The 26,254-nt window shown below is 41.4% G+C and overlaps 1 protein-coding gene across 13 annotated transcripts; it reads left to right on the plus strand.

The window, feature by feature from the left end:
• Positions 1–384: 384 nt before the first annotated feature.
• Positions 385–25,262, plus strand: RNF6 (ring finger protein 6). 13 transcript variants are annotated; one of them, XM_057532965.1, is made up of 6 exons: positions 385–660; positions 1,352–1,434; positions 3,009–3,219; positions 4,119–4,214; positions 7,493–7,611; positions 20,568–25,262. In XM_057532965.1, the coding sequence occupies exons 3-6, from the start codon at positions 3,027–3,029 to the stop codon at positions 20,709–20,711; spliced, it is 552 nt and encodes a 183-aa protein (XP_057388948.1). In that variant the 5' UTR covers positions 385–660; positions 1,352–1,434; positions 3,009–3,026; the 3' UTR covers positions 20,712–25,262. The 13 variants fall into 13 exon arrangements, with proteins under 13 accessions (XP_057388948.1, XP_057388950.1, XP_057388952.1 ...); XM_057532967.1 differs by lacking the exon at positions 20,568–25,262 and adding an exon at positions 10,896–12,102 and having other exon boundaries at positions 386–660; XM_057532969.1 differs by lacking the exon at positions 20,568–25,262 and adding an exon at positions 12,584–12,858 and having other exon boundaries at positions 387–660.
• Positions 25,263–26,254: the final 992 nt, after the last annotated feature.

The following is a 26,254-nucleotide window of genomic DNA, read 5'->3' on the forward strand; positions in this document are numbered from 1 at the left end:
TACCAGGCTGGGCAGGGACTCAGTCAAGGGCGTAACTAGTGGTGAGGCGAGTTTGGTAAGCGTCACATCTAAGAAATAAAACCAGAGACACGACTGTGGGGAGGGGCGTGGATTCAAAGTGCATTCCTAGCGGGAATTCACTTTCTTCACTGAAACCCGAGTAAAGGCACTCGAGAATTGATTAGGGTTTGTAATTTCCAATTGGCAATAAGGGAAAGCGCCTGGGTGGTGAGCTACGTGGTACCCAGGCAGTCAAGGGACAAGCACAGACCGCTGGGTTGCACTCCAGCCCAAGGCGTCCTAGGGCCGCCGCACTCCGGCTGGAGAGGCGTCCACGTGACATCAGCGCTGCCGCGAGCGCCGAAGGCCGGAACGCGGCACGCGGCATCCAGGATCCCGCCGGACGCAGTTTCCACTCGTACCGGCGAGCGCCCGGCGGCGGCTGAGCGTCTCCTGTCGCGCAGGGGGCGGCCCGGCCGTAGGGAGAGACGGGTGGGGCCTGCCGTCCCTCCTCCAGAGCCTCCGCTCCGGCTGGACGGTCCCGCTGCAGCAAGCTTCTCTTCAGCAGACGAGCAGAGGGCGCAGCGGCCTCCGGAGGCGCGGATGCGAGCCCCGCCCGCCGCCCCGTCACGGCCTCCGGGGCCGCACGCTTCTCTCCAGGTAGCGGGAAGCCGGCCAGGTCCCCGGCGTAGCGAGCTCTGGGGAAGCTCCGGGCCCTCCGCGGCTTCCGGGAGACGCGGGGACCGCAGGCCCTCCCTGGGCCCCGCCTCTCCTGATTGGCTACCTGCGGGCTAGATGCCCTGCCCTGGCCGCTGATTGGCTCCGAGGCCCCGCTGTCACTGGCTTCCTGGTGGGAATCTAGGTCGCTAAGGGAAGCTTTACTCCAGGCCCGGCTGGGGAGAGGTTGGTTGGGCCTGAGTCCAGTTTGTTTATTGTACTGGGGGCCCTACCCCGGCGCGAGCTTCCGTCGCAACGGCCAGGGAGGGAACCAGTATGGGGACGCAGGGCAGGGGTGGCGAGCGAGTGAAGGTTCAGAAGTAAGCTGGAGGCCCCTAAGCCTGGCAACACCCGAGTGGGAGCGGGGTGGGAAGGAAGGCCTTGAGAGAGGAGTTGTCATCCCAGGAGGGCTGACGGTGGAGGAAAGAAAGGCCTAGTTTCTGTTGTGGCAGAAACGGGCCGTGCGGGAGATTTCCATAACCTAATTGTTTGGGGATCTCATTTTCTAGGTGTGTTTCTAACAGAATCCACTGGAGATTTTGCCTTGACTTTACAGTAGAGTTGGGAGACGACTAGCCGTTCCTAGCCTTCAGAGAGGCAACTTACTGAATTCAACTCTCTTTTATCGCTTCAGATGGGCAGCTGTCAAAAAAAGCACAAACAATGGAAGGATGGATACCATTGCATATATTAAAAGCATGTTGAAAGGCAAATAAGGTATTCACGTGGATTTAATTGTGGTTAATTGTAGGAGAAAATTACCACTTAAGGAGAAGCTCTTAAAGTTTTGAATAATATTAAAGTAGCTTGACTTTATGATAGGTTTCAGATATTTAAACTGTTTAATACAAAAATCTTATTACTACTGTACCTACCAAATATGCTCTTTGCTAATGATGGTCTAGCCCCAATTATTCTGAAAATGGAAAGAAATCTGGAGTTTTTGATAATGTTACTTTGCGTGTGACTGGATGGTGCTACTAGATCTTTCCTTAAAAAAATGACATAGGGATCACTGAAAAAGTCCTTTGAAGTTGTAATTTAATGTCAGAATGTGCATGAGATTGGTTAGTTGCTGACTCATAAAATAGTTTAGAATTGTAGGCTCATTTCACTCTGTTTTTAAAGTAGTTTGCTTATTAAACACTGAGTCCTAGTTACCAAAGTTGCTTCCCTGGTCACCTAGTCATTCGATCCTGCAGCCTCTATTAATTCATGTGCTGTATTACACATATCCTTTAGTGACATACCAGACATTGTTGAGGAATGGTTTATTTCAGCCACAGAACACCCGAATTAGCTCTCAAAGGTAGACCTGGGCCCTACCCTGGAAAATTCTGACCTAGGATTGGGGATGAGCTCTGGGCATCTGTATTTTAAAAAATTTCCTCAAGGGAGTTTGATGTGCATTCCCAGTTGAGAACTGTAGCTTTAACGACTTAGTAAATAGATGTGTTTAAGAAATTCTAAGATATTTATGAAACAGATACTTTCCTCCCTTGATTTCCTTATGGTTTAAAAGTAAACTTCTCAGGAATGATATCTCAGTATAATCCAAAAGCAGTGTTTGCCTAGCAAGGTCAGGAAGTTTCACTGGCACTCAAAAACCTCCGGGACTAACCATTCCAGGCTTAGGAACAAGGTTTCCTATGGGGAAACCCAAATGCTCTCATGTGCTTTTAGGATCCCCAGAGCTGTGCACAGAGTATTGTTTCCTGTTAGCTGTAAGAGAAATCAACTCCAGGTCTGTTCAGCTAAGTTATTTTTACCTCAACAAAGTGCAGGGGGGGGCGGGTAATATTACATTTATGAACTTTATTTTGGGAAGAATACCCTTACTGGAAATAAATGTAAATGATACCCTCCTGATACCCAATAGTCCTTTGCTTATGAAGTAAAGAACGTGCATAATTCAAGCTTAAAATTTGTATGGTAACGTGAAATACCCAGATATTTGGAACATCAGTGAGGGCTTTTAGGCCAACAGGAGAATCAAAGAGGTAGAAAATGAGATAATCACTTTGATTTTCAGCTATGAGGAATGTGTGGTGAAACCAAATACAATCTGACTTAAAGGATGGCTTTAGGCAAAGAAGTAGGTCCACTTGTGTTCTATCACCTAGGAGCTGTTATTCATTTTATATGTAAGTTCTTCACTGCAAGATTTGGCGTATGAAGTATTTGAGTAGTGGACAGAATTTTAAAATGAAAATGAAAAAACTAAGTTAAAATATGAAGCCATGTGTAGTCCATGACTGATACCTTGAATTTTGTATATACTGTTTGAACAGAAAGCCAGGAATCTCAGCATGAATTGGTCTAGATCTAGATCAGATGGTGGTGGTGAAGAAACCTCATCTCAAGACCAGAATCATCATGAAAACGAGAGAAGGTGGCAGCAAGAGCGTCTCCACAGAGAAGAAGCCTATTATCGGTTTATTAATGACCTCAATGACGAAGATTACCGGCTAATGAGAGACCATAATCTTTTCGGCACGCCTGGTAAGATGGGTAAAAGAGGAAATACCTTTTTCAGCATTATTAGAAGCTTCAAAATAAGGAGGGGTTTTTACCCCATCTTCCCTCTCTCAAAATATAGTGTACTGTTTTTGTGACTTTAAGAGCGTTGTAACATAACAACATAGAAAATCACTGGCTTACTTCTGTATTTTATAAGTAGCTAGGAATATTGAACATATAGCACTGTTACACAAGTGTCAAACTAACCAACAGGTTAATGTACATGATAGTGTCAGATATTTATGTGGTCCTATGTCTCTTAAGTAATATTTGTACAAATAAAATATTATTCATTTAAAACCTAATTCTAACTCATTTGAGGTCTTATCATTTATTTATTCAGCTGAATTAATGACTCCCAAAAAGTCCAATGTGCTCCATTAATTTTTTACAAATTAATTTCACAGATGAACTAATTGAAACTTGTATGCTTGTATATATTTGTGTGTTGCATATTTGCATTCTGTATACCCATATAATGAAGGGCATTCATTACCCATATAATGAACTAGGTAAAATTCAAGTAAATAAAGATTTGAAATTTTCTCTAGAAATACTCCCTTCTTAATTTCTTTTTAACTCTGACGAAAATCCACAGAATTATAGCTTATAGGTTCCTAAGTATATCAACTAGGAGCACTTCATTAATGATTCAGATTAAATCTTATTTTAGTTTAAATAAAACATTAATAAATGAAACAACGAAAATGATGTGTATTTGCATGAATTAAACATTTTTTGCTGTCTTCAATTTATAGAACATGAAAACAGTAGAATGTCTTCTACAGATTGCTAAAGATTAGTCTTACCCTTCATGAGTTTTCATAAAACTTAGTAATTTAAAGATTTTAATTTTAGTGGGTGCTTTTCCATTGTTTTAGGAGAAATAACATCAGAAGAATTACAGCAACGGTTAGATGGAGTCAAGGAACAGCTAGCATCTCAGCCTGACTTGAGAAATGGGACAAACACCAGAGGTATTGTAGACTCCTTTCCATAAGGAACAGGTTTGATTCGAGTAATTGCAGAAATGAACTTACAGGACCTTGTACAATGTTCGTTTTTAGTGTTTTCCAGATTCAATGTGATAATCATTCAGGTAGTATTTACATATTATATGCTGAGCAGTATAGTTAGGTGATACAGGACAGGGGTTGCATATAAAGATGTCTTACACACCCATTGCCTTCAGGGAGCTCATGTGTATGAAATAGTATACAATTAATAACCAGCAGAGTTCTTTTTAATCTTAGAATTTATACACTACTGTTTTTTTTAGAAGTAATATAACTAAACTTAGCTTCTAAAAATTTATACAGAACAATACAGAAAGACTGAGTCAGGAAAACCTATTTTTGTTGCTTTGTTTTATTGGTTTTGTGTTGTGTCATTTTACTGAACAGACACTAAATCATAATATAAGAAGTTCTTATAAAAAAACAAATCACTTGTAAAAAAAAAAATTCAAACTAAACAGAAGTGTATAGAGTTAAAAGTAAAGCCAACTTTAAGGTCCCTCTTACCAGGTCTACTTCCTTCTCCAGAGGTATTCATTAGTAGTGGTTTCACATATGATACCAAGATCATGGTATTAGTCAGGGTGAAGACTCTTAACCCCAAACGCATTGGCTGATGAGATAGAAGTTTACTTCTGTTTCGTGTTCACAGTCTAGGGCAGACACACGTTACTCCACAGAGCCTTCTGGGACCCACGCAGCCAGCGCAGTGGTTCTGCAACTCTGCTGTCCAGTGCAGTAGCTACTGGCCACGTGGGCCTATTTAAATTTAATAAAACTGAAAATTCAGCTCCTTAGACACATTAGCCACATTCAAGTGTTTAATAGTCCCCTGTGGCTAGTGGCTTCCGTGTTGGACAGCACGGGTACAGAACGTCTCCACTGTTGCAGAAGGGTCCGCTGGGCACTGACTGCTGCTCCAGGGTATGGTGTGCATATCAGGCTAAGTCACAGCCACTCCTAGGTTCCAGCTGGCAGTTCCAGGTTCCAGGAGAAGAAGGCCCAGGCCCCTGCCTGAAAATGAGCTCTCTCACTTCCACTCCCGTTCCATTGATGAGAACTTAGTCCTGTGGCCACACCCAGCTGCCAGGTTGTTCACAGGACCACTGCAGTGCATTTCCAGTGGAAGAATGGGGGGACGGATTTTGTGAGATATGAGTGACTTCTTTCACACACTGCCATCACTATATTCTAGTAATTAAAGAAAGAAGTGGCATCTAGAATGACTTAATGTTTACCTGCCCTTTACTTATATCTTTTTGCAAATAAAAATGGAAAGTGGATATTAACCCTTTTTCTTCTTTATGTTTAGATATGCAAATTGTACTATATTGGTATAGCTGGTAATACTGGTCCTTTGAATATGTTTTAATGGAAAATGTACTCATCATATGTGAAATAGCTTATACCTTTAGAATATGGCTGAAGTTGCTATTTTTATTGATGCCAGCAGCTGATTAACAGGTTTAACTTTAATATTTTAAAAAGTTTTTTATGAGAGATCGTGGTAATGAAATAAAATCAAAGCAGACTCATTTAACAACTGTTTTTGAGAAGAGCAAACTTTTAAGGCTGAAGTCTGTGTAGTTAGTGTGCATTAGAATACTTTTCATTGAGTTTTGTACTTTATATAATCCACTGGTTAAAATGGAAAACTTAAAGCTTCCCACAGTAGCACTATCATACTCAAAGAAGTTTATTAGGGGCACATTTCTTTTTTTCTTTTTTTCTTTTTTTTTTAAATGTATATATTTTTTTAATTTTATTTTATTTTTGGCTGTGTTGTGTCTTCGTTGCTGCGCTCGGGCTTTCCCTGGTTGCAGGGAGCGGGGGCTACTCTTCGTTGTGGTGCGCAGGCTTCTCATTGCGGTGGCTTCTCTTGTTGCGGAGCACAGGCTCTAGGCGCACGGGCTTCAGTAGTTGCGGCACATGGGCTCAGTAGTTGTGGCTCGTGGGCTCTAGAGCGCAGGCTCAGTAGTTGTGGTGCACAGGCTTAGCTGCTCCACGGCATGTGGGATCTTCCTGGACCAGAGATCAAACCCGTGTCCCCTGCGTTAGCAGGCGGATTCTTAACCACTGCACCACCAGGGAAGTCCCAGGGCACATTTATTTCTAAATCGATTCATTCAACAGTATTAATTGAGAGTCTGATTTGTCCCAAATACTGTTGTAGAGGTTGGGGATTTAACAGTGAGTAAAATAAGGCAAAACTCATTGTCTTCATGCGGCTCATGTTCTAAATGAACAGAAAATGTATTTTATTGTATTATATATAATGGCTAACATTTATTGAGTGCTTCCTATGTGCCAGATATTATACTAATCATTTTATATACAGTGTCTTATTTTATCCTCATGATAATCCTTTGACATCTATACTATTATTATCAAATTTACAGATAAGGATTTAGCCATAGAGAACTTAAGTAACATGCCTGAAGTTTCCTATCTTCACATGAAGATATAATGTGGTTCTAACATTTTACTCATAAAGCCATATTTCTTGAGTTATACATTTTTGGCAGTTTCTGAGAAATAGGATAAAATTCTTAAGGTTGCCAAAATACCTAATTGCAAAAAAGATTGAGTTACCTTCACCAAAAGAATTCTAAAAGTTCAAGATAAATTATATATAACTTTTGCCACTGTATTTTATTGATATTGCCATATGAATAAAGCAATTTTTTAAATATTTATTTTTATTTATTTAGTTAGTTGCAGCGGGTCTTAGTTGTGGCAGGTGGGCTCCTTAGTTGTGGCATGTGAACTCTTAGTTGCAGCATGCATGTGGGATCTAGTTCCCTGACCAGGGATCAAACCCGGGCCCCCTGCATTGGGAGCGTGGAGTCTTATCCACTGTGCCACCAGGGAAGTCCCAATAAAGCAATTTAAATGTACAGTTTTTATATTGGATATATTTTTCATTTGCCTTAATATTTTACCAATAACAGGCATATAGAAAGCAAGAGTGAGGATTTCTTCACACCTTTGCACAAATAGTATTTAAAAGTTTATAATTTTGATACAGTGTGTATTATAGTATGCTTATAGTGTACACCTTTCTTTTAGAAAGTTCAGTTTTTTGGCCGTTTTTCATTCATTAAAATGCACAGATGTTCTTAATGTTCTTAATTATATTTTTAATTTAATAAAAACTTAGTTTATCTTACAAGCTTTCAATAAAGATCTAAAGATAGATTTTAGGAATTGATGTTAAGTTGATTTGGTTTGCTTTCCAGACTCAGGGGTCCCTCGAGAAAGTTCAAATGAAGATTCTCTGCTGGAATGGCTCAACACCTTTCGTCGCACGGGAAATGCAACTCGAAGTGGACAGAATGGGAACCAGACTTGGAGAGCTGTGAGTCGAACAAACCCACACAGTGGAGAGTTCCGATTTAGTCTGGAAATCCACATAAATCACGAGACTAGAGGATTTGAAATGGATGGCGAAGATTATGTGGGCGTTCCACTTTCAGATGTTAGCCAAGATAGCACTACAGATGGGCCACAGCGATCAAGTAGTCCTGTGGCCAGGCGAACAAGGAGCCAAGCTGCAGGGAATCTCAGTGGTAGTAGTGCCAGCGTTCCGAGAACTAGGCTTGGACCGAGGGGGTGGAATTCAGTAGAAGGATCTTTGTCGGCATTGGGAAGATTAAGAAATGGAATTGGGGGGGCAGTTGGTGTCCCTAGAACTAGTGCTCCACGTGCAAATTTCAGCAGTCCGTCAGCTGGTAGTGAACTCAGGCAAAGGGAGGGGCAGCGATTTGGAGCAGCCCATGTTTGGGAAAATGGGGCTAGAACTAACGTCACAGTGAGGAATACAAACCAAAGATTAGAGCCAATAAGATTACGGTCTACTTTCAATAGCCGAAGCCGGTCACCAATTCAGAGGCAAAGTGGCACTGTTTATCATGGTTCACAAAGGGAAAGTAGACCTTTTCAGCAAACTAGTAGGCGGTCTGTTAGGAGGAGAGGTATAACTCGTGTCTTTCTAGAGCAAGACCGAGAAGGCAGAGGTACCGCATATACTCCACTCTCTAACTCAAGGCTTGTGTCAAGAATCACAGTAGAAGAAGGAGAAGAGGCCAGCAGGTCCTCCACTGCTGCACGACGACATCCAACAATCACACTGGACCTTCAAGTGAGAAGGATTCGTCCTGGAGAAAGCAGAGACCGGGACAGTATTGCAAATAGAACTCGATCTAGGGTGGGGCTGGCAGAAAACACAGTCACTATCGAAAGCAGTAGTGGGGGCTTTCGGCGCACCATCTCTCGTTTAGAGCGCTCAGGTATGCGAACCTACGTTAGTACCGTAACTGTTCCTCTTCGTAGGATTTCTGAGAATGAGCTCGTTGAACCATCATCAGTGGCTCTTCGATCAATTTTAAGGCAGATCATGACTGGATTTGGAGAACTGAGTTCTCTTATGGAGGCCGAATCTGAGTCAGAGGCTCAGAGAAGTGGTCAGCATCGGCCAGAGACACACTCAGAAGTGAGTCTCCTCGGTGAGACCGTCAGCCAGCACAGGGGAGGGTCCTCCCAAGGCAGGCGGACCCGAGAAGACAGCCCTGACACCCCGCCTCGTGCCCCAAACAGAGGTGGCAGGCAGTCTCGAAATTCAAGTAACTTGGTCGAAACTGGCACCCTACCTATCCTTCGCCTCGCTCACTTCTTCTTGCTTAATGAAGGGGAGGACGATGACCGCATGCGTGGTTTAACCAAAGAGCAGATTGACAATCTTTCCACCCGGAACTATGAGCACAGCAGTATCGATAGCGAACTAGGGAAAATCTGTAGCGTTTGCATCAGTGACTACGTAACGGGAAACAAGCTCAGGCAGTTACCTTGCATGCATGAATTTCACATCCACTGTATTGACCGGTGGCTCTCAGAGAATTGCACGTGTCCTATCTGTCGGCAGCCTGTCTTAGGGTCCAGTACAGCAAACAACGGGTGACGTGCTGGATCCAGTCAAATGTTGCGTCTTAATAGAGCAGAGTATTCAGGCATTCTTTTGTTGAATTATTTGTGATGAGCTAACCAGGATGAAAAATAACAGATGATTATAGTTTGAACTATTTTTTTCTGTGCTTTTTTAACTTGTTAAAAAGAGAAAATTTATAGAAAATTTAAAATGCAAATGTTAAATTATCCTAAAGTACAGAATAGTTAATATTGCTAGAACCAAATAACTTTTAAAATGTTTTTATTTTGGTAATTTTGTCATGCTAAGCACTTTTGTATCTGCACAATTCAGTAGGTTACAAATCAATATTCTTTTTCTGAGAAGTCCAGCAGATTTTGCTTGGACTTTCAGGCTTCGTACCGTGTCCAGACATTGGTGTCTAAATAAGCCTTTCTTTAACTTTTTATTCTAAGGACAGTATCTTTTCATGAAAGAATATCTGGCTGAATGTTTGCTAAGTGCATTAAAGTTACTTGAAATGTTAAATTTAATATGCAGCATATCACATGTGTATATATAGGTATATAATTTTAAGGTTAAAATATTCAGTCTAAAAACTACCAGTTTGGTTCTTATTTTAAACTGTTGGGCTATTACTGCATATGGCACAATGTTTAATACTTACAGGATCATCTCTGGGAGGAAGTAGATTAAGATATTTAAAAATAGACATAATTTATGAAGCGTCTCTGACAATCTGACTTATTAGACAGCAAGCAATATATAACACTGAGCAAGTATTTCTTTTTTCAGAAATGGAACATGGAAATTTTAGAACATAGAGGTTATTTAACTTGAGTTCTGCCTTTTTGTGACCTTTTTGAAAGTGCAAACAATTTTTTGGATTATATTAAGTAAGATATACAATATGCATGGTTTCTTAAATTTAGTTTAAAATCTAAAAACAAGGATCTATAAAGAATCAAATGCATAGATAATATGTTAAGTTCAATTGGAGACCAAAAAACTCCAAATGAAACAATAACAACAACAGCAAAAAAAGTTAAGAGAATGTAGACTTTAAAACACAAAGTATGCATTGAAGATCTATTTCTACCAATAAATATTAAAATGTGTCAACTATTCTTCTCTATTGGTCCACCGTGGTTTATTCACTGAAAGAAGTAGTTATTTTGCACTAACTCGATGCCAGGCAGTGTTACAGGTGTTGAGGATTCAGTAGAGGACAAAGTCCCTGTCTTCATGGGAAAGACATATTTGCTCTTAGAAAATTGGAAATCGATCAATAAAATGAGTTATTGTTCTGACTTTTATGTTTGTTTATGAATAAGTGACATAGTTTGCTATGGTGATACCACTTGCACAAAATCACAAGAACAAATACCTCAAGGCCGATTCTGTGAAATTTAGGTATATCTCAAGATTTAGTTTTTGTTTCCAATTAGTGATTATATGTAGTTCGTTCGGTAATATGCATGCACAGGACTTGTTAGGGGGTGCATTTAGCCCCTGGAGTGAGAGGTTTTAGTAAAGGTGGTGACTTTGTTTGGAGTAAGTAAATGGTTTATGTAGGTCACATATGGGACATAGGACTGGGGAGTTTGATTTGAAGGCTTTAGTTACCAGACTTATGGGATTTTTGCTTTACAGAGTCTAGATGGCTCTTGATAAATCGTATTGGCGAAGGGTAAGATCATTTTTCATGTTTCAGGAAGATTGGTGTGGTGCAGCGTGCAGAATGCAGTGGAGTGGAGAGAGATGGGAAGCAAAAAACCAATAAAGGAAATATTATGATCAACTTTTACTATCAATTATCATCATCATCAGTTATTATCTAACCTAGGTTGAAGGAAGTGAAACTGGAAATAAAGAAAAGGGCATAAAAATGTTGGAAAAAAAAAAAAGACATTATTTGGTTTCTAGTTCACCGTGAGGAGGTGGGAGAGTCATGTGTTCACAGGTGGAGAATCTCTGAGTGGAGGAGGGCGGACAAGTTACAAGCTCGGCCAGTGGAGACATTGACCTGAAATGGAGCCGTATTCATGTATATCACACTCACTTTCGTGGCACCATTTGTCCCCAATGTGACAAGAGACTAAATCCAGCAGCTACTGCTCATATGGAACCTTCCTCAGGAAGTTCTACCTCCCCTGGTTTGAGCAGTTCGGAAAATCAAGAGGAAAACAAAGAAAAGGGGAAGTGAACAAAGTAGGGATAAAGAAGAGGAAAAAAGCATGCTGATCCTCAGTCGTTTGCAAGACATGGGAGGACCAGCACGTGGCGAGATTCCCAAGTAGGCACTGGAAATAGAATTGGATTGTGCACTGTACAGAAAAGTCCCTGAAAGCAGCAGGAAAGCCTAATGAATTTGGTAGATTGGTACCCTAGTTCGGAACAAAGAAGTGTTTTCTTTAATATTTTCATTCATCTCCCAGTAAACAAGGCTGATGACAAACACAAAGGCTCGTTATCTATTTATAGCTTCTACTCAGCAAGGATTGTACCCTTTGTGCTTCCAATAAAGAAAGGAACAAATCATTTAAATTCTTCATTTGGGGGCTTCCCTGGTGGCGCAGTGGTTAAGAATCTGCCTGCCAATGCAGGGGACACGGGTTTGAGCCCTGGTCCGGGAAGATCCCACATGCTGTGGAGCAACTAAGCCCGTGTGCCACAACTACTGAGTCTGCACTCTAGAGCCCGTGAGCCACAACCACTGAGCCCATGTGCCACAACTACTGAAGCCCGCACACCTAGAGCCCATGCTTTGCAGCAAGAGAAGCCACCGCAATGAGAAGCCTGCGTACCACAGTGAAGAGTAGCCCCCGCTCTCCACAGCTAGAGAAAGCCCGTGTGCAGCAATGGAGACCCAACGCAGCCAAAAATAAAATAAATTTATAAAAAGAATAAAATTCTTCATTTGAATATTATGTTCCATGACATGTCCTTAGAGCTTGTTCTGTATAGTGTGGCTGTCTTGCGAACTTCTGTTTCTAAACTGTCAGCTTCCTAGCTGCCTTCCTACGTATTACATCCGTTTACCCTCTTTTTCTTGTATCCCAGAGTTTTATAATTTCGACTAGCATTGTTACGACTTGATTATCTTTCACTCACTCTTAGGTTGTGTTTCTTTCAGTCTTTAACATGAATTCCTAGTTTAAATCTCCCATGCTCTCCTTGAAATATTATTGCCACTTAACATGGTAGGAGGCAGAGTTAGAGAGTCAATCACAGGACCGTTTGCCTCCAAAGCCTGTGCTCTTCCCACTACCCTGCATCCTGGAGAAGCTGAAATGCCTTGGGAAGTTTTCAGCCTAACTCCTTCCCAAAGATACTTGTCTAATTTTGAAACTTTGTTATATCATGTCTTTGTTTCCATGTGCAAATACACCTTTTCTTTCCCAAGAATGAAAAGAGAAGGACCACTCCTGAAAGATATCAAACAATCTCTACCATGAGGATGAATCCAGCAAAGAGATGAATGAGGCATCTGAAGATGCTGTGTGTTAAGGTCAGAGTTAATAAGCTGTCTGAGGCCTTTTCGTGAATATTTCTTCCACACAAGAACTTACAGTGAACTTCTCATCTCCCTACGTGTCTCCATTTGAATAACCTCTGGCCAGAAGAGGAAGAAATGGTGTAGAAATAGGAGCCCATGTGAAGCGGGTGGTTGTTACCTTTGCAGTGGCAGCAGGCTCCTGTAGGGTCTTTCCCTCAACCTTGTATGACACTGGCAATCAGAGACCTGGGATATCTCTCAACACAGATGCAGGAGATGATTTCCCAGGAAGCCAGAGCCATCTCTCATCGAGAGGGCCAAATGTTCCATGTTCCAAAGGACATGACTGAGTGGCAGTGGTGATCGTTTCCTTGATGTCATCAGACAGGTTGAGGGTGCTTTTCAGTGGCTGAGTGTATTAGGCCCTGATGTATCTGCCCTTGTGATAACTGGGGATCCATAAATACCTTCAGCAAGTATGTTTGTTGTTTTATTTTGAGCATTACATCTCTGAAGACTCTTGAGTTGGCCCCTATAGTTTTCTTTCTCTTTTTTCATGTGTAAAAAAGCAACAGTCACACTTCTTCTGGAAACTCGACACTTTCAGACGTATTTTTCCTCTATTAATATCTCATTTGAAGACAATTACATATTTAATCGCAAAATGTTCCTACTTGACTATAATCCAACTATCTTCTGTGCAGCTTCAGACATGTTCCCATTCTTCCCGGTGGGAGACAGTCCAAGGTCACGTGTAGCTTCTGTATCGTGAAGTGACACAATTTTTAGTTCAGGTTCTCTGGATGGTGTCCGTTCTTCCGTTAGCTTGGACTTGATAATAAGCTTTTTTTTTTTTTTTTAATTGTTGGCTGCGTTGGGTCTTCGTTGCTGCGTGCGGGCTTTCTCTAGTTCATTAGCTTGGATTTGATCAGGTTTAATTTCAACTCCTCACCATCCAGCTTATGGGATAAATGATGAATGTAGCTTGTATCTACCTGCTAGAGTGAAGTGGAATCAAGATCAAACTAGAAAGGGGGAAGGACATGTCCCTGAGCACATCGATTACTGGTGCAGAATATACACCAGGCCTTGTTGAGCAAGCTTAGTAGGATGAATGACAGAAACAGTCTCATGGCATCTCTTTGCTGCCTCACTTAGCTGGACGTGTTTGGTCAGCCAATACGGCTGCTTCAGGTCCTGAGTCAGGGCCCCTTCAGAGAGGCCCTGAGGGAGGAGTTCCCTGTTGGCGCTGGTGGCGGCACCGATGAAGGCAGGGGCGGGAGGGTTTGAGGGGTGCCAGTGAGCAGGTTTGATATGCGTGCTTGGTTCAGGAACTGCTGCAATATTGAACAGTCGTAACTGTGGAACAGGCTGAGGCTTTTGTGACAGCACAGCTTCCTTAAAACTTTAATTAGGTCCTTAACAATTTCATTTGGGGTCTTGTATCCAATGCCAGAAATCTTGTCTTATCCTTGATTTGCTTGGAATAGCCATGGCCATAACACCTTAGGTTTTTGTTTGTTTGTTTGTTTTCCGAATTTTGTTAGGAGTATCCTTCTATGGCTCTAAATCTTAGTTAAATAGATATCGTTTCCGGCATAGCCGGGAGCCTTTCGTTATTCTTCCCTTGACCCTTAGCTGCATTTCAGACCAGTGTGCTTTACAATGGGAGGGCACCATCTTCATTTTTGTCTGCAGGATGAGGCAAAGGGACCATTGCACTCTGACCAGCTGGGGTCCGGTCATGTGGCCAGTCCCCTGCAACCATGTAGATTGGGAGGGGATCAATTCCATTCTAATTCCCAGCACTGAATTACCCGGTGTTCCTGACAACTCCCTGTGTTGGAGTTTCCCGAGACCACTTTCAGGTTAGTGGTTGGCTAGGACTCAGGACTCAGCGTATGGTCGTGCTTACAGCTCAGATATATTATAGGGAAAGAAGACAAAGCACAGTCAGCAAAGGGAAAAGGCACATGGGACATAGTCTGGAGGAAGCCAGGCCAGCTTCCAAGACTCCTGTCCCTGTGGAGTCACACAGACGTACTTAGTTCCTCCAGCATCGAATGTGACACCGTGGGAGAAATGTTGTCTCCCAGGGAAGCTCATCACCAACTCAGTGGCCGAGATTTATTGAGGGCTGGGCATGTAGGCATCCTCTGCCTGGCATGTACCAAAATTCCAAGCTCCTGGAAGGAAGCAGGTGTTGAGCATAAACCGGATGATTTGCACAGACAGTTCAGGCGCATCGAGACACGCTTGTCAGTTAGGGAACAGTGGGGACACCCACAAATCAAGTTCCTGGATGCTAGACAAGGGTCAACCTTGCACACAGGGCTTTCCGAGGGCAGTCTGAGGCTTCTACCTGAATTCTTTTCTGCACACACCCACATCTCCATCTGTAGCTCAGAACGTTCTCCTATACTCCAGGACCGCATTTTGATAGCCTTGGTTAATGTCGGCTAGGCTGGCCCTTTGGAACCTCAGGGTCAGTATATTCAGAACTGAACTAATCTTCCCCCAGAGTGTTCCTCGCTTTCTTTTTCTGAGCTCAATGCCTCTGCCATTCACCGGTTCAATCAAGGCAGGAACGTCTGATCCCCTTCCCCTGTGGGGAGGTCAGGTGGCACTGGCTTGCTGAGGATGGTTCCAAGGGGTCAGAATGAACCTCTGCCTTATGGCTGTGAGTGCAGAGAGTCAAAGTTCAAGTACAAAACTGTGATCAATACACTGATAAGCCTCAGAGGTGGAGAACTGGGTTTAAATAGGGTGTCAGAACAGGAGGGATTGGAGAGACGGTCAAACACCAGGAGGAATTAGTCCAATCCGATGAATGGGAGAGTGATCAGGAAAAGTCCCTCCGACGGTGGCTGTTCCCGTAGCGGGTTGGTTGCTTGGCTTGATCTGGTGTATGTTTGATGGGGAGTCAAGCACTAAAGAAAGGGCTGCAAAGGGGATAAATAAGAACCCGGATTCCTGCCTCTTTCCTCACATCCAGTTGAGCAGCCTACGTCCTTTGGAATCCTCATCGTCTCCTTCCCATTGTGTCAGGTCAGTGAGGGCTGTGCTCGTGTCCCACGTCACCCCTCAAGTGGCGGCAATCCCCCTGCAGTCTCTCAGGGCAGTCCTTACACAGGCTCATTTGGGTGCGTCCCATGTCCACGTCCCCAGCTGTCTCCCTCACGTCCTCACTGTTCTCACAATAACATATAAGGTCTTTATACTTTTGGCCTCTGCCTACCTTTTGCAACTTCATTTTCTACCATTTAGGGTGCCTCTCGGGGTCCTCACCTTGCCCTTCGCACTTCCAAGTTTATGCCCGTGCTGTTCTCTCTTCCTGTGATGGCCTTTCTGGTGAACTCCTGTTTATCCTTCGACTCTCACCTCCAGCATCGCTTCTGCAAATGCTCCTCTTGTCCTGTCTCCAGGGCACAGCAGACGTGAGGTCTGGGACCCGCACTACTTCTTAGGGGCCCATGAAAATGTTTTAATTTCTTTTAAAATCATCAAAATATATACGTATATGTAAATATGATGTAACCTGTATCACATTTATCATTATACCAACACAGCAGTAGAATATAATTTTGATATTTTGTATGGAGGAAGGGGCCAAGGCAAAAGTGCCGAGAATCCTGTCATCTCCCATGTAGGAGCTTCAGCTACACTCTGTCTTCCCCTGAGAACTGTGAGCTCCTTGAAGTCATCCTTGACCCCTAGCATGAGGCCAGGTACACAGCAGGTCACTCTATGTATTTAATAAGTAATGGATAAAAGTTTGGGTATGTAGGTAAGATGCTGGCTTACAAATAGCTTGTATCAGTACATTAAAAGTTGTTGGTAAGATTTTTTTTTGGAAATTCAGAATACATTTACCATGGAAATAATATCATACGTTTGTACTTTGAGGCAAGAGGAAAAGGCTTCTGTTCCAGGCCAGCCCACAAAAAATTACATTACTCAGAATGATCCTGAAATACAATTTAAGCACAATCAAAAGCAGAAAAACCCAATAGTCCTGAAAGTTAACAAAGAATGAAACTGAAGAAATATTGAAGTCAGAAAGAGAAAACCAAATACTGTATATTAATGCATATATGTGGAATCTAGAAAAATGGTATAGATGATATTATTTGTAAAGCAGAAATAGAGAGACAGACATAGAGTACAAACGTATGGATACCAAGGGGGAAGGGGGAGTGGGATGAATTGGGAGATTGGGATTGACATATATACACTACTATGTATAAAATAGATAACTAGGGGACTTCCCTGGTGTTCCAGTGGATAAGACTCGGCCCTCCCAACGCAGGGGGCCCGAGTTCGATCCCTGGTGGGGGAGTTAGATCCCACATGCCGCAACTAAGAAGTCCGCATGCTGCAACTAAGACCCGGAGCAACCTAAATAAATAAATAAGTAAATATTTAGAAATAAATAAAATAAAATAGATAACTAATGAGAACCTGCTGTATAGCACAGGGAACTCTACTCGGTGCTCTGTGGTGACCTAAATGGGAAGGAAATCCAAAAAGGGGGATATATGTATTATGGCTGATTCACTTTGCTGTACAGCAGAAACTGACACAGCGGTGCAGAGCACCTATACTCCAATAAAAAAGAAAAAAACAATTTATCTCGAACGCTAGCACTTGAGATGATGAGGGCTGCCTCCCCCAGATTTTAAGTTGCCCTCCCCTCATCAGCTGTGGCAGAGGGATTTAGGTTTAATCTTAAAAAGTGTTTATTCTGTGTGATTGTTTGATGGGAGAGTAGTTTGTGTCTCGGGAGCTGATGATAGTAAGCACCTCCTTACTCAATATAACATCACCAAGAAGCTCTTGAGTTTGCCCAGGTGAGAAAGGGGTTTAACCATGTTGACTGCGCACACGGAGAAGGGCAGTTACCACGTCCACCTCAGGAAAGTGTGAGGCCAGTCCTCCGGAGACACAAAGAACAACCTTGACCCCTTGACACAGGGTGAGGAGTACTTACAGCTTCAGTGATTTTATAATGTTGACCCCCAACACTCAGAGTTTTTTTTGGTGATCTGGACAGATTAAATAATTTACCCCAGGTCTCATGGGTGGATAGAAGCAAGGCAAAAGAGCCTTGTAACTTTTTAAAGTGTCTTACTTTGTTAATTACCAAAAAAAAACTTTTTTTTCGCAGCTCTGACCCCACGTGTTCATTGTCAAAAGATGTCTAACTCCCGGTCTTATAAGGCTAATGACTCAAGCTCAGTACAGGGAAAGACCTCATCTAACCTATTCAGGACAAATGTTCTGAGCCCTGGGCTGGCTCTTTAGGGCTTTGGGGAAGTGTGATCTGATTCGTCATGCTGCTCCAGGGATTCAGTTCAGTGCCAGAGCAGGTCCTCAGATCTGCAGCTGCCTGTTACACGTGAGCAGTGTGCTCTACTTGCTTTTGCAGTGATTTTAATAGCACTTGCTAGAGCAGTGCAGGTTTCAGATCAGAGATGGTGATGTGATGATGTCATTCAGGCATTTCTCATTATCATTCAGGTAAATACCTTAAGGTCATACTTCTTAGGCCGTATAACAATGAATATCCTTAAAAAAATGAAATAAACTAGGAACATTCAACCTGTCATATTTAAGCCCCAAATACAGATCCATGAGAGTTTCAGGCCTAGGAGAAGACGGACAGTCTTCTAAGCACATCCTCTTCGGGCCCCTGAGAGCCTGCACTTAAAATGTCTAAGTTAATTGCCAAGCCTGCTTTTAAAGACAAAAGATGTTATTTCCCTTTCACTTCACACTCAATATTATGTCAGTTCGGGTCTCTGACAAACAGACACGTCAAGACAGGACTATACATACAAGAGATTTATTGGGGAAACACCTGTTAAGGATAAAGTGGGAGGGAGCGGGGACAGGTGAGGTGAACCTCCAGGCTACAGTGTAGGTCTGACCCCTAAGAAAGGAGGGGGGAGGATGGAGGCTTGGGGAGGAGAAGCTGCAGACTGCAGTGCTGTTCTGAGAGCAGCTCAGGTGGGCATCGTCAGGGCTGACCCAGGAGTCCGCCACCGGCAGGGACGGCCCAGCTCTTGTCCCTGCTCAGGCCGGTCACTGGCTAGGGGCGGCTTGGGGAAGCGTAGCCTGGGCCTGGGTGCCTTGGCAGGCCCCAAGGGGGGGGCACCTGGATGCTGTCAGCCAATTGTGTCCCCACCACAGGCTCTCTTGGGTGGTGCACCTGCAAGATCGCCACAAACACGTAGCATCCTTCATTTCCAGAAACAGTCACAATTGGATCCTGGTTTAGTCTGAATCCTCTGTTTCTCTCCAAAACCACCTGTAACCATTTTCTATGGCTTGATCCCAACTGCCATCAGGTAAGTTAACATTGCTAGGGGCTTCCCTGGTGGTCCAGTGGTTAAGACTCTGAGCTCCCAATGCAGGGAGCCTGGGTTTGATCCCTGGACGGGGAACTAGATCCCGCATGCATGCTGCAACTAAGAAGTCTGCATGCCGCAACTAAAGAGCCCACAGCGAAGACTCGGAGCAGCCAAAATAAAATAAATAAATATTAAAAACAACAAACAAACATTGCTACGGGTCTCATTTTAACTTTCTCTTTCCCAGCTTAAATAAACTTATCCCTTTCACGGCTACCCACGGGATCCTCTTAAGGTTTGCCAAGCCCCTTTGCCAAAGCCCAGAACTCCAGCCAGTGTTCTCCGCGAGCAGGATGCTGTCTGAGAGGCAATTTACAATAGCGATTAGGAGCACAGACTTGGGTGACAGATGTTAGCTCAAGTCCAGAGTTTGCCACATGATGGCTTGGAGACCTTGTGCAAGTACTACAACTCTCTGGTCAACATTTTCCTTGTTTGTGAAAGATGGATAACAATGATACGTACCTAGTGGGGTTAAAGGAGATAATGCATGTACACACACCATGCTCCAGAAATATTTTTAACATTGTATCCAGTCCTGAGCTTAATTTATAAAAGGACTTTTGTTGCTGACTCATATCCAATTTGTGATCCACTTGGCTTAGCCTTGAGGTACTTTTGTATATTATTCATTCTCAGTAAGTATCTGCCAGTGTGATACTGCTGTCTCTGTTTTTCCTTTCTAAATGTACTCTACTATTTTTATTCTTGCTCCTTGACCCTCTCTCCTCCAGCTTTTCTGCAAAGTCTGTGCTTCTGGGAATCAGTTAAAGGTTTTCATTTTTGCTTTTTTGTTTTGGGGGTTTTTTAGTGATGCTGTGAGCCAAGAGGTAAGAAGCTGCCCTGTATAGTTGTTAAAGTAGTCCACCTCTGAGCTTTCATAACGAAGGCCTCTTCTGGATTCATAGTGGTTCCTAGGTTTTCAGAAAGCTGGCATAGCCACAAACTCTTTGATCTCTGTTTCATGAAAAGCAATATATTGAAAGGTGATGGGAATCCCCCCCAATCTGATTATGATCCTAATTTGATCCTTTCTCACTGCTAATAATCTGGAAGGGGAGTGCCAGCCCAACTCTGAAATGCTAATAATAATAATGATAATAATAATAATCAGCACATCATCTTAATTTTCTATGACATTTCATTTGCCCAAAGAGATTTCATGCTTATTGTCTCATCTGAGAGTAGGTTGGGTAAGAAGTATTTATGCTTATTTTGGAAGAAACTGAAGTACATAAAAGTGAATAATTTGCCCAAATCGACTAAAAGGCCACTGGCAGAGTCAGAAACAGACCTTGGATTTCTTGGGATTTCTAGATTTTTGTTTCATACTAAATGACCAAAGAATCAGAATGTTGTTGATGATGCTGGTGCAAAGCCTACGAACCCACCAGCCATTCCATCTTTTGGGGAAGACAGGTGGTGAATGATGACAAATGGGGTAAAATTAACAATAGTAAACCATTTTTTTTTTACAGCCCTCACTGCACCAGCTCATGTGTGATCTCCAGCTCTTTTCAAATTCATCTTCCTGCTTTCTGCGCGTCTCTCTGGAGGAGTCTCACGTGTGCTTGCAAACAAGTTCTCTCAGGTTCTGCCCATTGTCTGTGTCTATAACATGAGTAACGATCTGATATTGTGGCGGTCATATTTTAGATCTGTCAACTCTGGAACTGCACCCAAGAAACAACTTCCTCTAAGGGTAGACTCTGAGGATTGGGTTATTTTCTACAGTATTTGTGGACTAAAACAGGTAGGGCTTTGCTCCTTCATCTGTGACATATTTTTTTGCTGTCTCTTTTTTTTTTTTTTCCTTTTTTTATGAGTGGGATTGTGTTCCTGTCTTACTGGTTGTTTGGCCTGAGGCTTCCAACACTGGAGTCTGTAGACTGTTGGGTAGAGCTGGGTCTTGGTGCTGAGATGAGGAGAAAATAGGCAATCTACCTGAAAAAGAATTCAGAGTAATGATAGTAAAGATGATCCAGAATCTCAGAAATAGAATGGAAGCATGGATTGAGAAAATACAAGAAATGTTTAACAAAGATCTAGAAAATTAAAGAACAAACAAACAGAGATGAACAACACAATAACTGAAATGAAAAATACACCAGAAGAATCAATAACAGAATAACTGAGGCAGAAGAACAAATAGGTGAGCTGGAAGACAAAATGGTGGAAATAACTGCTGAGGAGCAGAATAAAGAAAAAAAGAATGAAAATAATTGAAGACAATCTCAGAGACCTCTGGGACAACACTAAATGCACCAACATTCGAATTATAGGGGTCCCAGAAGAAGAAGAGAAAAAGAAACGGTCTGAGAAAATACTTTAAGAGATTATAGTCAAAAAATTCCCTAACATGGGAAAGGAAATAGTCATCCAAGTCCAGGAAGCACACAGAGTCCCATACAGGATAAACCCTAGGAGAAACACACCAAGACACATATTAACCAAACTAACAAAAATTAAATTCAAAGAAAAAATATTAAAAGCAGCAAGGAGAAACAAAAAATAACATACAAAGGAATCCCCATAAGGTTATCAGCTGATTTTTCAGCAGAAACTCTGCAGGCCAGAAGGGAGTGGCAGGATATACTTAAAGCGATGAAAGAGAAACACCTACAACCAAGATTACTCTATCCAGCAAGGATCTCATTCAGATTCAACAGAGAAATCAAAAGCTTTTCAGACAAGCAAAAGCTAAGAGAATTCAACACCACCAAACCAGCTTTACAACAAATGCTAAAGAAACTTCTCCAGGCAGGAAACATAAGAGAAGAAAAAGACCCACAAAAACAAACCCAAAACAATTAAGAAAATGGTAATAGGAACATACATATCGATAATAACCTTGAATGTAAATGGATTAAATGCCCCAACCAAAAGACACAAACTGCCTGAATGGATACAAAAACAAGACCCATATATATGCTATCTACAAGAGACCCACTTCAGACCTAGGGACACATACAGACTGAAAGTGAAGGGATGGAAAAAGATATTCCACGCACATGGAAATCAAAAGAAAGCTGGAGTAGCAATACTCATATCAGATAAAGTAGACTTTAAAATAAAGACTGTTACAAGACATAAGGAAGGACACTACATAATGATCAAGGGACCAATCCAAGAAGAAGGTATAACAATTATAAATGTTTATGCACCCAACATAGAAGCACCTCAATACATAAGGCAAATGCTAACAACCATGAAAGGGGAAATCGACAGTAACACAATAATAGTAGGGGACTTTAACACCCCACTTACACCAATGGACAGATCATCTAAACAGAAAATAAATAAGGAAACACAAGCTTTAAATGACACATTAGACCAGATATATTTAATTGATATTTATAGAACACTCCACACAAAAGTGGCAGAATACACTTTCTTCACAAGTGCACACGGAACATTCTCCAGGGTAGATCACATCTTGTGTCACAAATCAAGCCTCGGAAAATTTAAGAAAATTGAAATCGTATCAGTCATCTTTTCTAACCACAATGCTATGAGATTGGAAATCAATTACATGAAAAAAACTCTAAAAATCACAAATACATGGAGGCTAAACAGTGCGCTACTAAATAACCAAGAGATCACTGAATAAATCAAAGAAGAAATAAAAAAAAAACACAAGTGACAACAAAAACACAACAACCCAAAACCTATTGGATGCAGCAAAAGAAGTTCTAAGAGGGAAGTTTATAGCAATTCAATTTCACCTCAAGAAACAAGAAAAATCTCAAATAAACAATCTAACCCTACACCTAGATCAACTAGAGAAAGAAGAACAAAGAAAACCCAAAGTCAGTAAAAGGAAAGAAATCATAAAGATCAAAGCAGAAGTAAATGAAATAGAAACAAAGAAAACAATAGCAAAGATCAATAAAACTAAAAGCTTGTTCTTTGAGAAGATAAACAAAATTGATAAACCCTTAGCCAGACTCATCAAGAAAAAAAGGGAGAGGACGCAAATCAATAAACTTAGAAATGAAAAAGGAGAAATCACAACTGACACCACAGAAATACAAAGGATTATAAGAGACTACTACAAACACTTATATGCCAGTAAAATGGACAACCACGAAGAAATGGACAAATTCTTGGAAAGGTACAATTTTCCAAGACTGAACCAGGAAGAATTGGAAAATATAAACAGACCTATCACAAGTAATGAAATTGAAACTGTAATTAAAAATCTTGCAACAAGCAAAAGTCCAGGACCAGATGGCTTCACAAGCGAATTCTATCAAACATTTAGAGAAGAGCTAACACCAATCCTTCTCAAACTCTTCCAAAATATTGCAGAGGGAGAAACACTCCTAAATTCATTCTACGAAGCCACCATCACCCCGACACCAAAACCAGAAAAAGATATCACAAAAAAAGAAAATTATTGACCATTATCACTGATGAACATAGAGGTGAAAATCCTGAACAAAATGCTAGCAAACAGAATCCAACAACACATTAAAAGGGTCATGACCAAAGGGGATTTATCCCAGGGATGCAAGGATTCTTCAATATATGCAAATCAATCAATGGGATACACCACATTAACAAATTAAGGAATCAAAACCATATGATCATCTCAATAAATGCAGAAAAAGCTTTTGACAAAATCAACACCCATTTATGATAAAAACTCTCCAGAAAATGGGCATAGAGGGAAACTACCTCAACATAATATAGGCCATATATGACAAACCTACAGCAAACATCATACTCAATGGTGAAAAAACTGAAAGCATTTCCACTAAGATCAGGAACAAGACAAGGACATCCACTCTCGCCACTCTTATTCAACATAGTTTTGGAAGTCCTAGCCATGGCAATCAGAGAAGAAGAAGAAATAAAAGGAATACAAATTGGAAAAGAAGAAGTAAAACTGTCACTGTAGATGACATGATACTATACATAGAAAATGCTAAAGATGCCACCTGAAAACTACTAGAAGTAATCAATGAATTTGGTAAGGTTGCAGGATACAAAATTAATGCACAGAAATCTCTGGCATTCCTATACACCACCAACGAAAAATCAGAAAGAGAAATTAAGGAAACACTCCCATTTACCATTGCAACAAAAAGCATAAAATACCTAGGAATAAACCTGCCTAAGGAGGCGAAAGACTTGTACTCAGAAAGCTATAAAACACTGATGAAAGAAATCAAAGATGACATAAACAGATGGAGAAATACACCATGTTCTTAGATTGGAAGAATCAATATTGTGAAAATGACTATACTACCCAAAGTAATCTACAGATTCAGTGCAATCTCTATCAAACTACCAATGGCATTCTTCACAGAATTAGAACAAAAAATTTTACAATTCGTATGGAAACACAAAAGACCCCAAATAGCCAAAGCAATCTTGAGAAAGAAAAACAGAGTTGGAGGAATCAGGCCCCCTGACTTCAAACTATATCACAAAGCTACAGTAGTCAAGACAGTATGGTACTGTCACAAAAACAGAAATATAGATCAATGGTACAGGATAGAATGCCCAGAGATAAACCCATGCACATATGGTCACCTAATTTACGATAAAGGAGGAAAGAGCATACAATGGAGAGGAGACAGCCTCTTCAATAAGTGGTGCTGGGAAAACTGGACAGCTACATGTAAAAGAATGAAATTAGAACACTCCCTAACACCATACACAAAAATAAACTCCAGATGGAATAAAGATATAAATGTAAGACCAGACACTATAAAACTCTTAGAGGAAAACATAGGAAAAACACTCTTTGACATAAACCACAGCAAGATCTTTTTTGACCCACCTCCTAGAGTAATGGAAATAAACACAAAAATAAACAAATGGGACCTAATTAAACTTCAAAGCTTTTGCACAGCAAAGGAAACCATAAACAAGACAAAAAGACAACCCTCAGAATGGGAGAAAATACTTGCAAATGAAACAACAGACAAAGGATTCATCTCCGAAATATACGAGCAGCTCATGGAGCTCAACATCCAAAAAACAAACAATCCAATTTTAAAAATGGGCACAAGATCTAAATAGACATTTCACAAAGGAAGACATACAGATGGCCAAGAGGCACGTGAAAAGATGCTCAACATCACTAATTATTAGAGAAATGCAAATCAAAACTACAATGAGGTATCACCTCACGCCTGTCAGAATGGCCATTAACAAAAACATCTAGATAATAAGAAGAGAGCAAGTTTCCATGGAAGGACTTCTGAAAACATCTGTCCCACCACAAAGAAGTTATTGACTTTTCCTGAGTCACATTAATAAATATTTTCCTGAATTAATTAATAAAAAAAAAAAAAAAAAAACAAAACATCTAGAAACAATAAATGCTGGAAAGGGTGTGGTGAAAGCGAACCCTCCTGCACTGTTGGTGGGATGTAAATTGATACAACCACTATGGAAAACAGTACGGAGGTTCCTTAAAAAACTAAAAATAGAACTACCATATGACCCAGCAATCCCACTACTGGGCATATACCCTGAGAAAACCATAATTTAAAAAGAGACAGGTACCACAGTGTTCACTGCAGCACTGTTTACAATAGCCAGGACATGGAACCAACCTAAATGTCCATTGACAGATGAATGGATAAAGAAGATGTGGCACATATATACAATGGAATATTACTCAGCCATAAGAAGAAACGAAATTGAGTTATTTGTAGTTAGGTGGATGGACCTAGCGTCTGTCATACAGGGAGAAGTAAGTCAGAAAGAGAAAAACAAATACCATATGCTAACGCATATATATGGAATCTTAAAAAAAAAAAAAAAGGTACTGATGAACCTAGTGGCAGGGCAGGAATAAAGACGTAGACATAGAGAATGGACTTGAGGACATGGGGGGTGCGGGGGAAGCTGGGGCGAAGTGATAGTAGCATGGACATATATACACTACCGAATGTAAAATAGTCAGCTAGTGGGAAGCAGCAGCATAGCACAGGGAGATCAGCTTGGTGCTTTGAGATGACCTAGAGGCGTGGGATAGGGAGGGTGGGAGGGAGGCTCAAGACGGAGGGGATATGGGGACATATGCATACATATGGCTGATTCACTTTGTTATAAAGCAGAAGCTAACACAGTATTGTGAAGCAATTATACTCCAATAAAGATCTATTAAAAAAAATATGTAGGGCTTGGTTTGCTCAAATTGTCT

The sequence above is a fragment of the Balaenoptera acutorostrata genome, chromosome 18 (genome assembly GCF_949987535.1).
Source record: "Balaenoptera acutorostrata chromosome 18, mBalAcu1.1, whole genome shotgun sequence".
In the NCBI taxonomy this organism is placed as follows: domain Eukaryota; kingdom Metazoa; phylum Chordata; class Mammalia; order Artiodactyla; family Balaenopteridae; genus Balaenoptera; species Balaenoptera acutorostrata.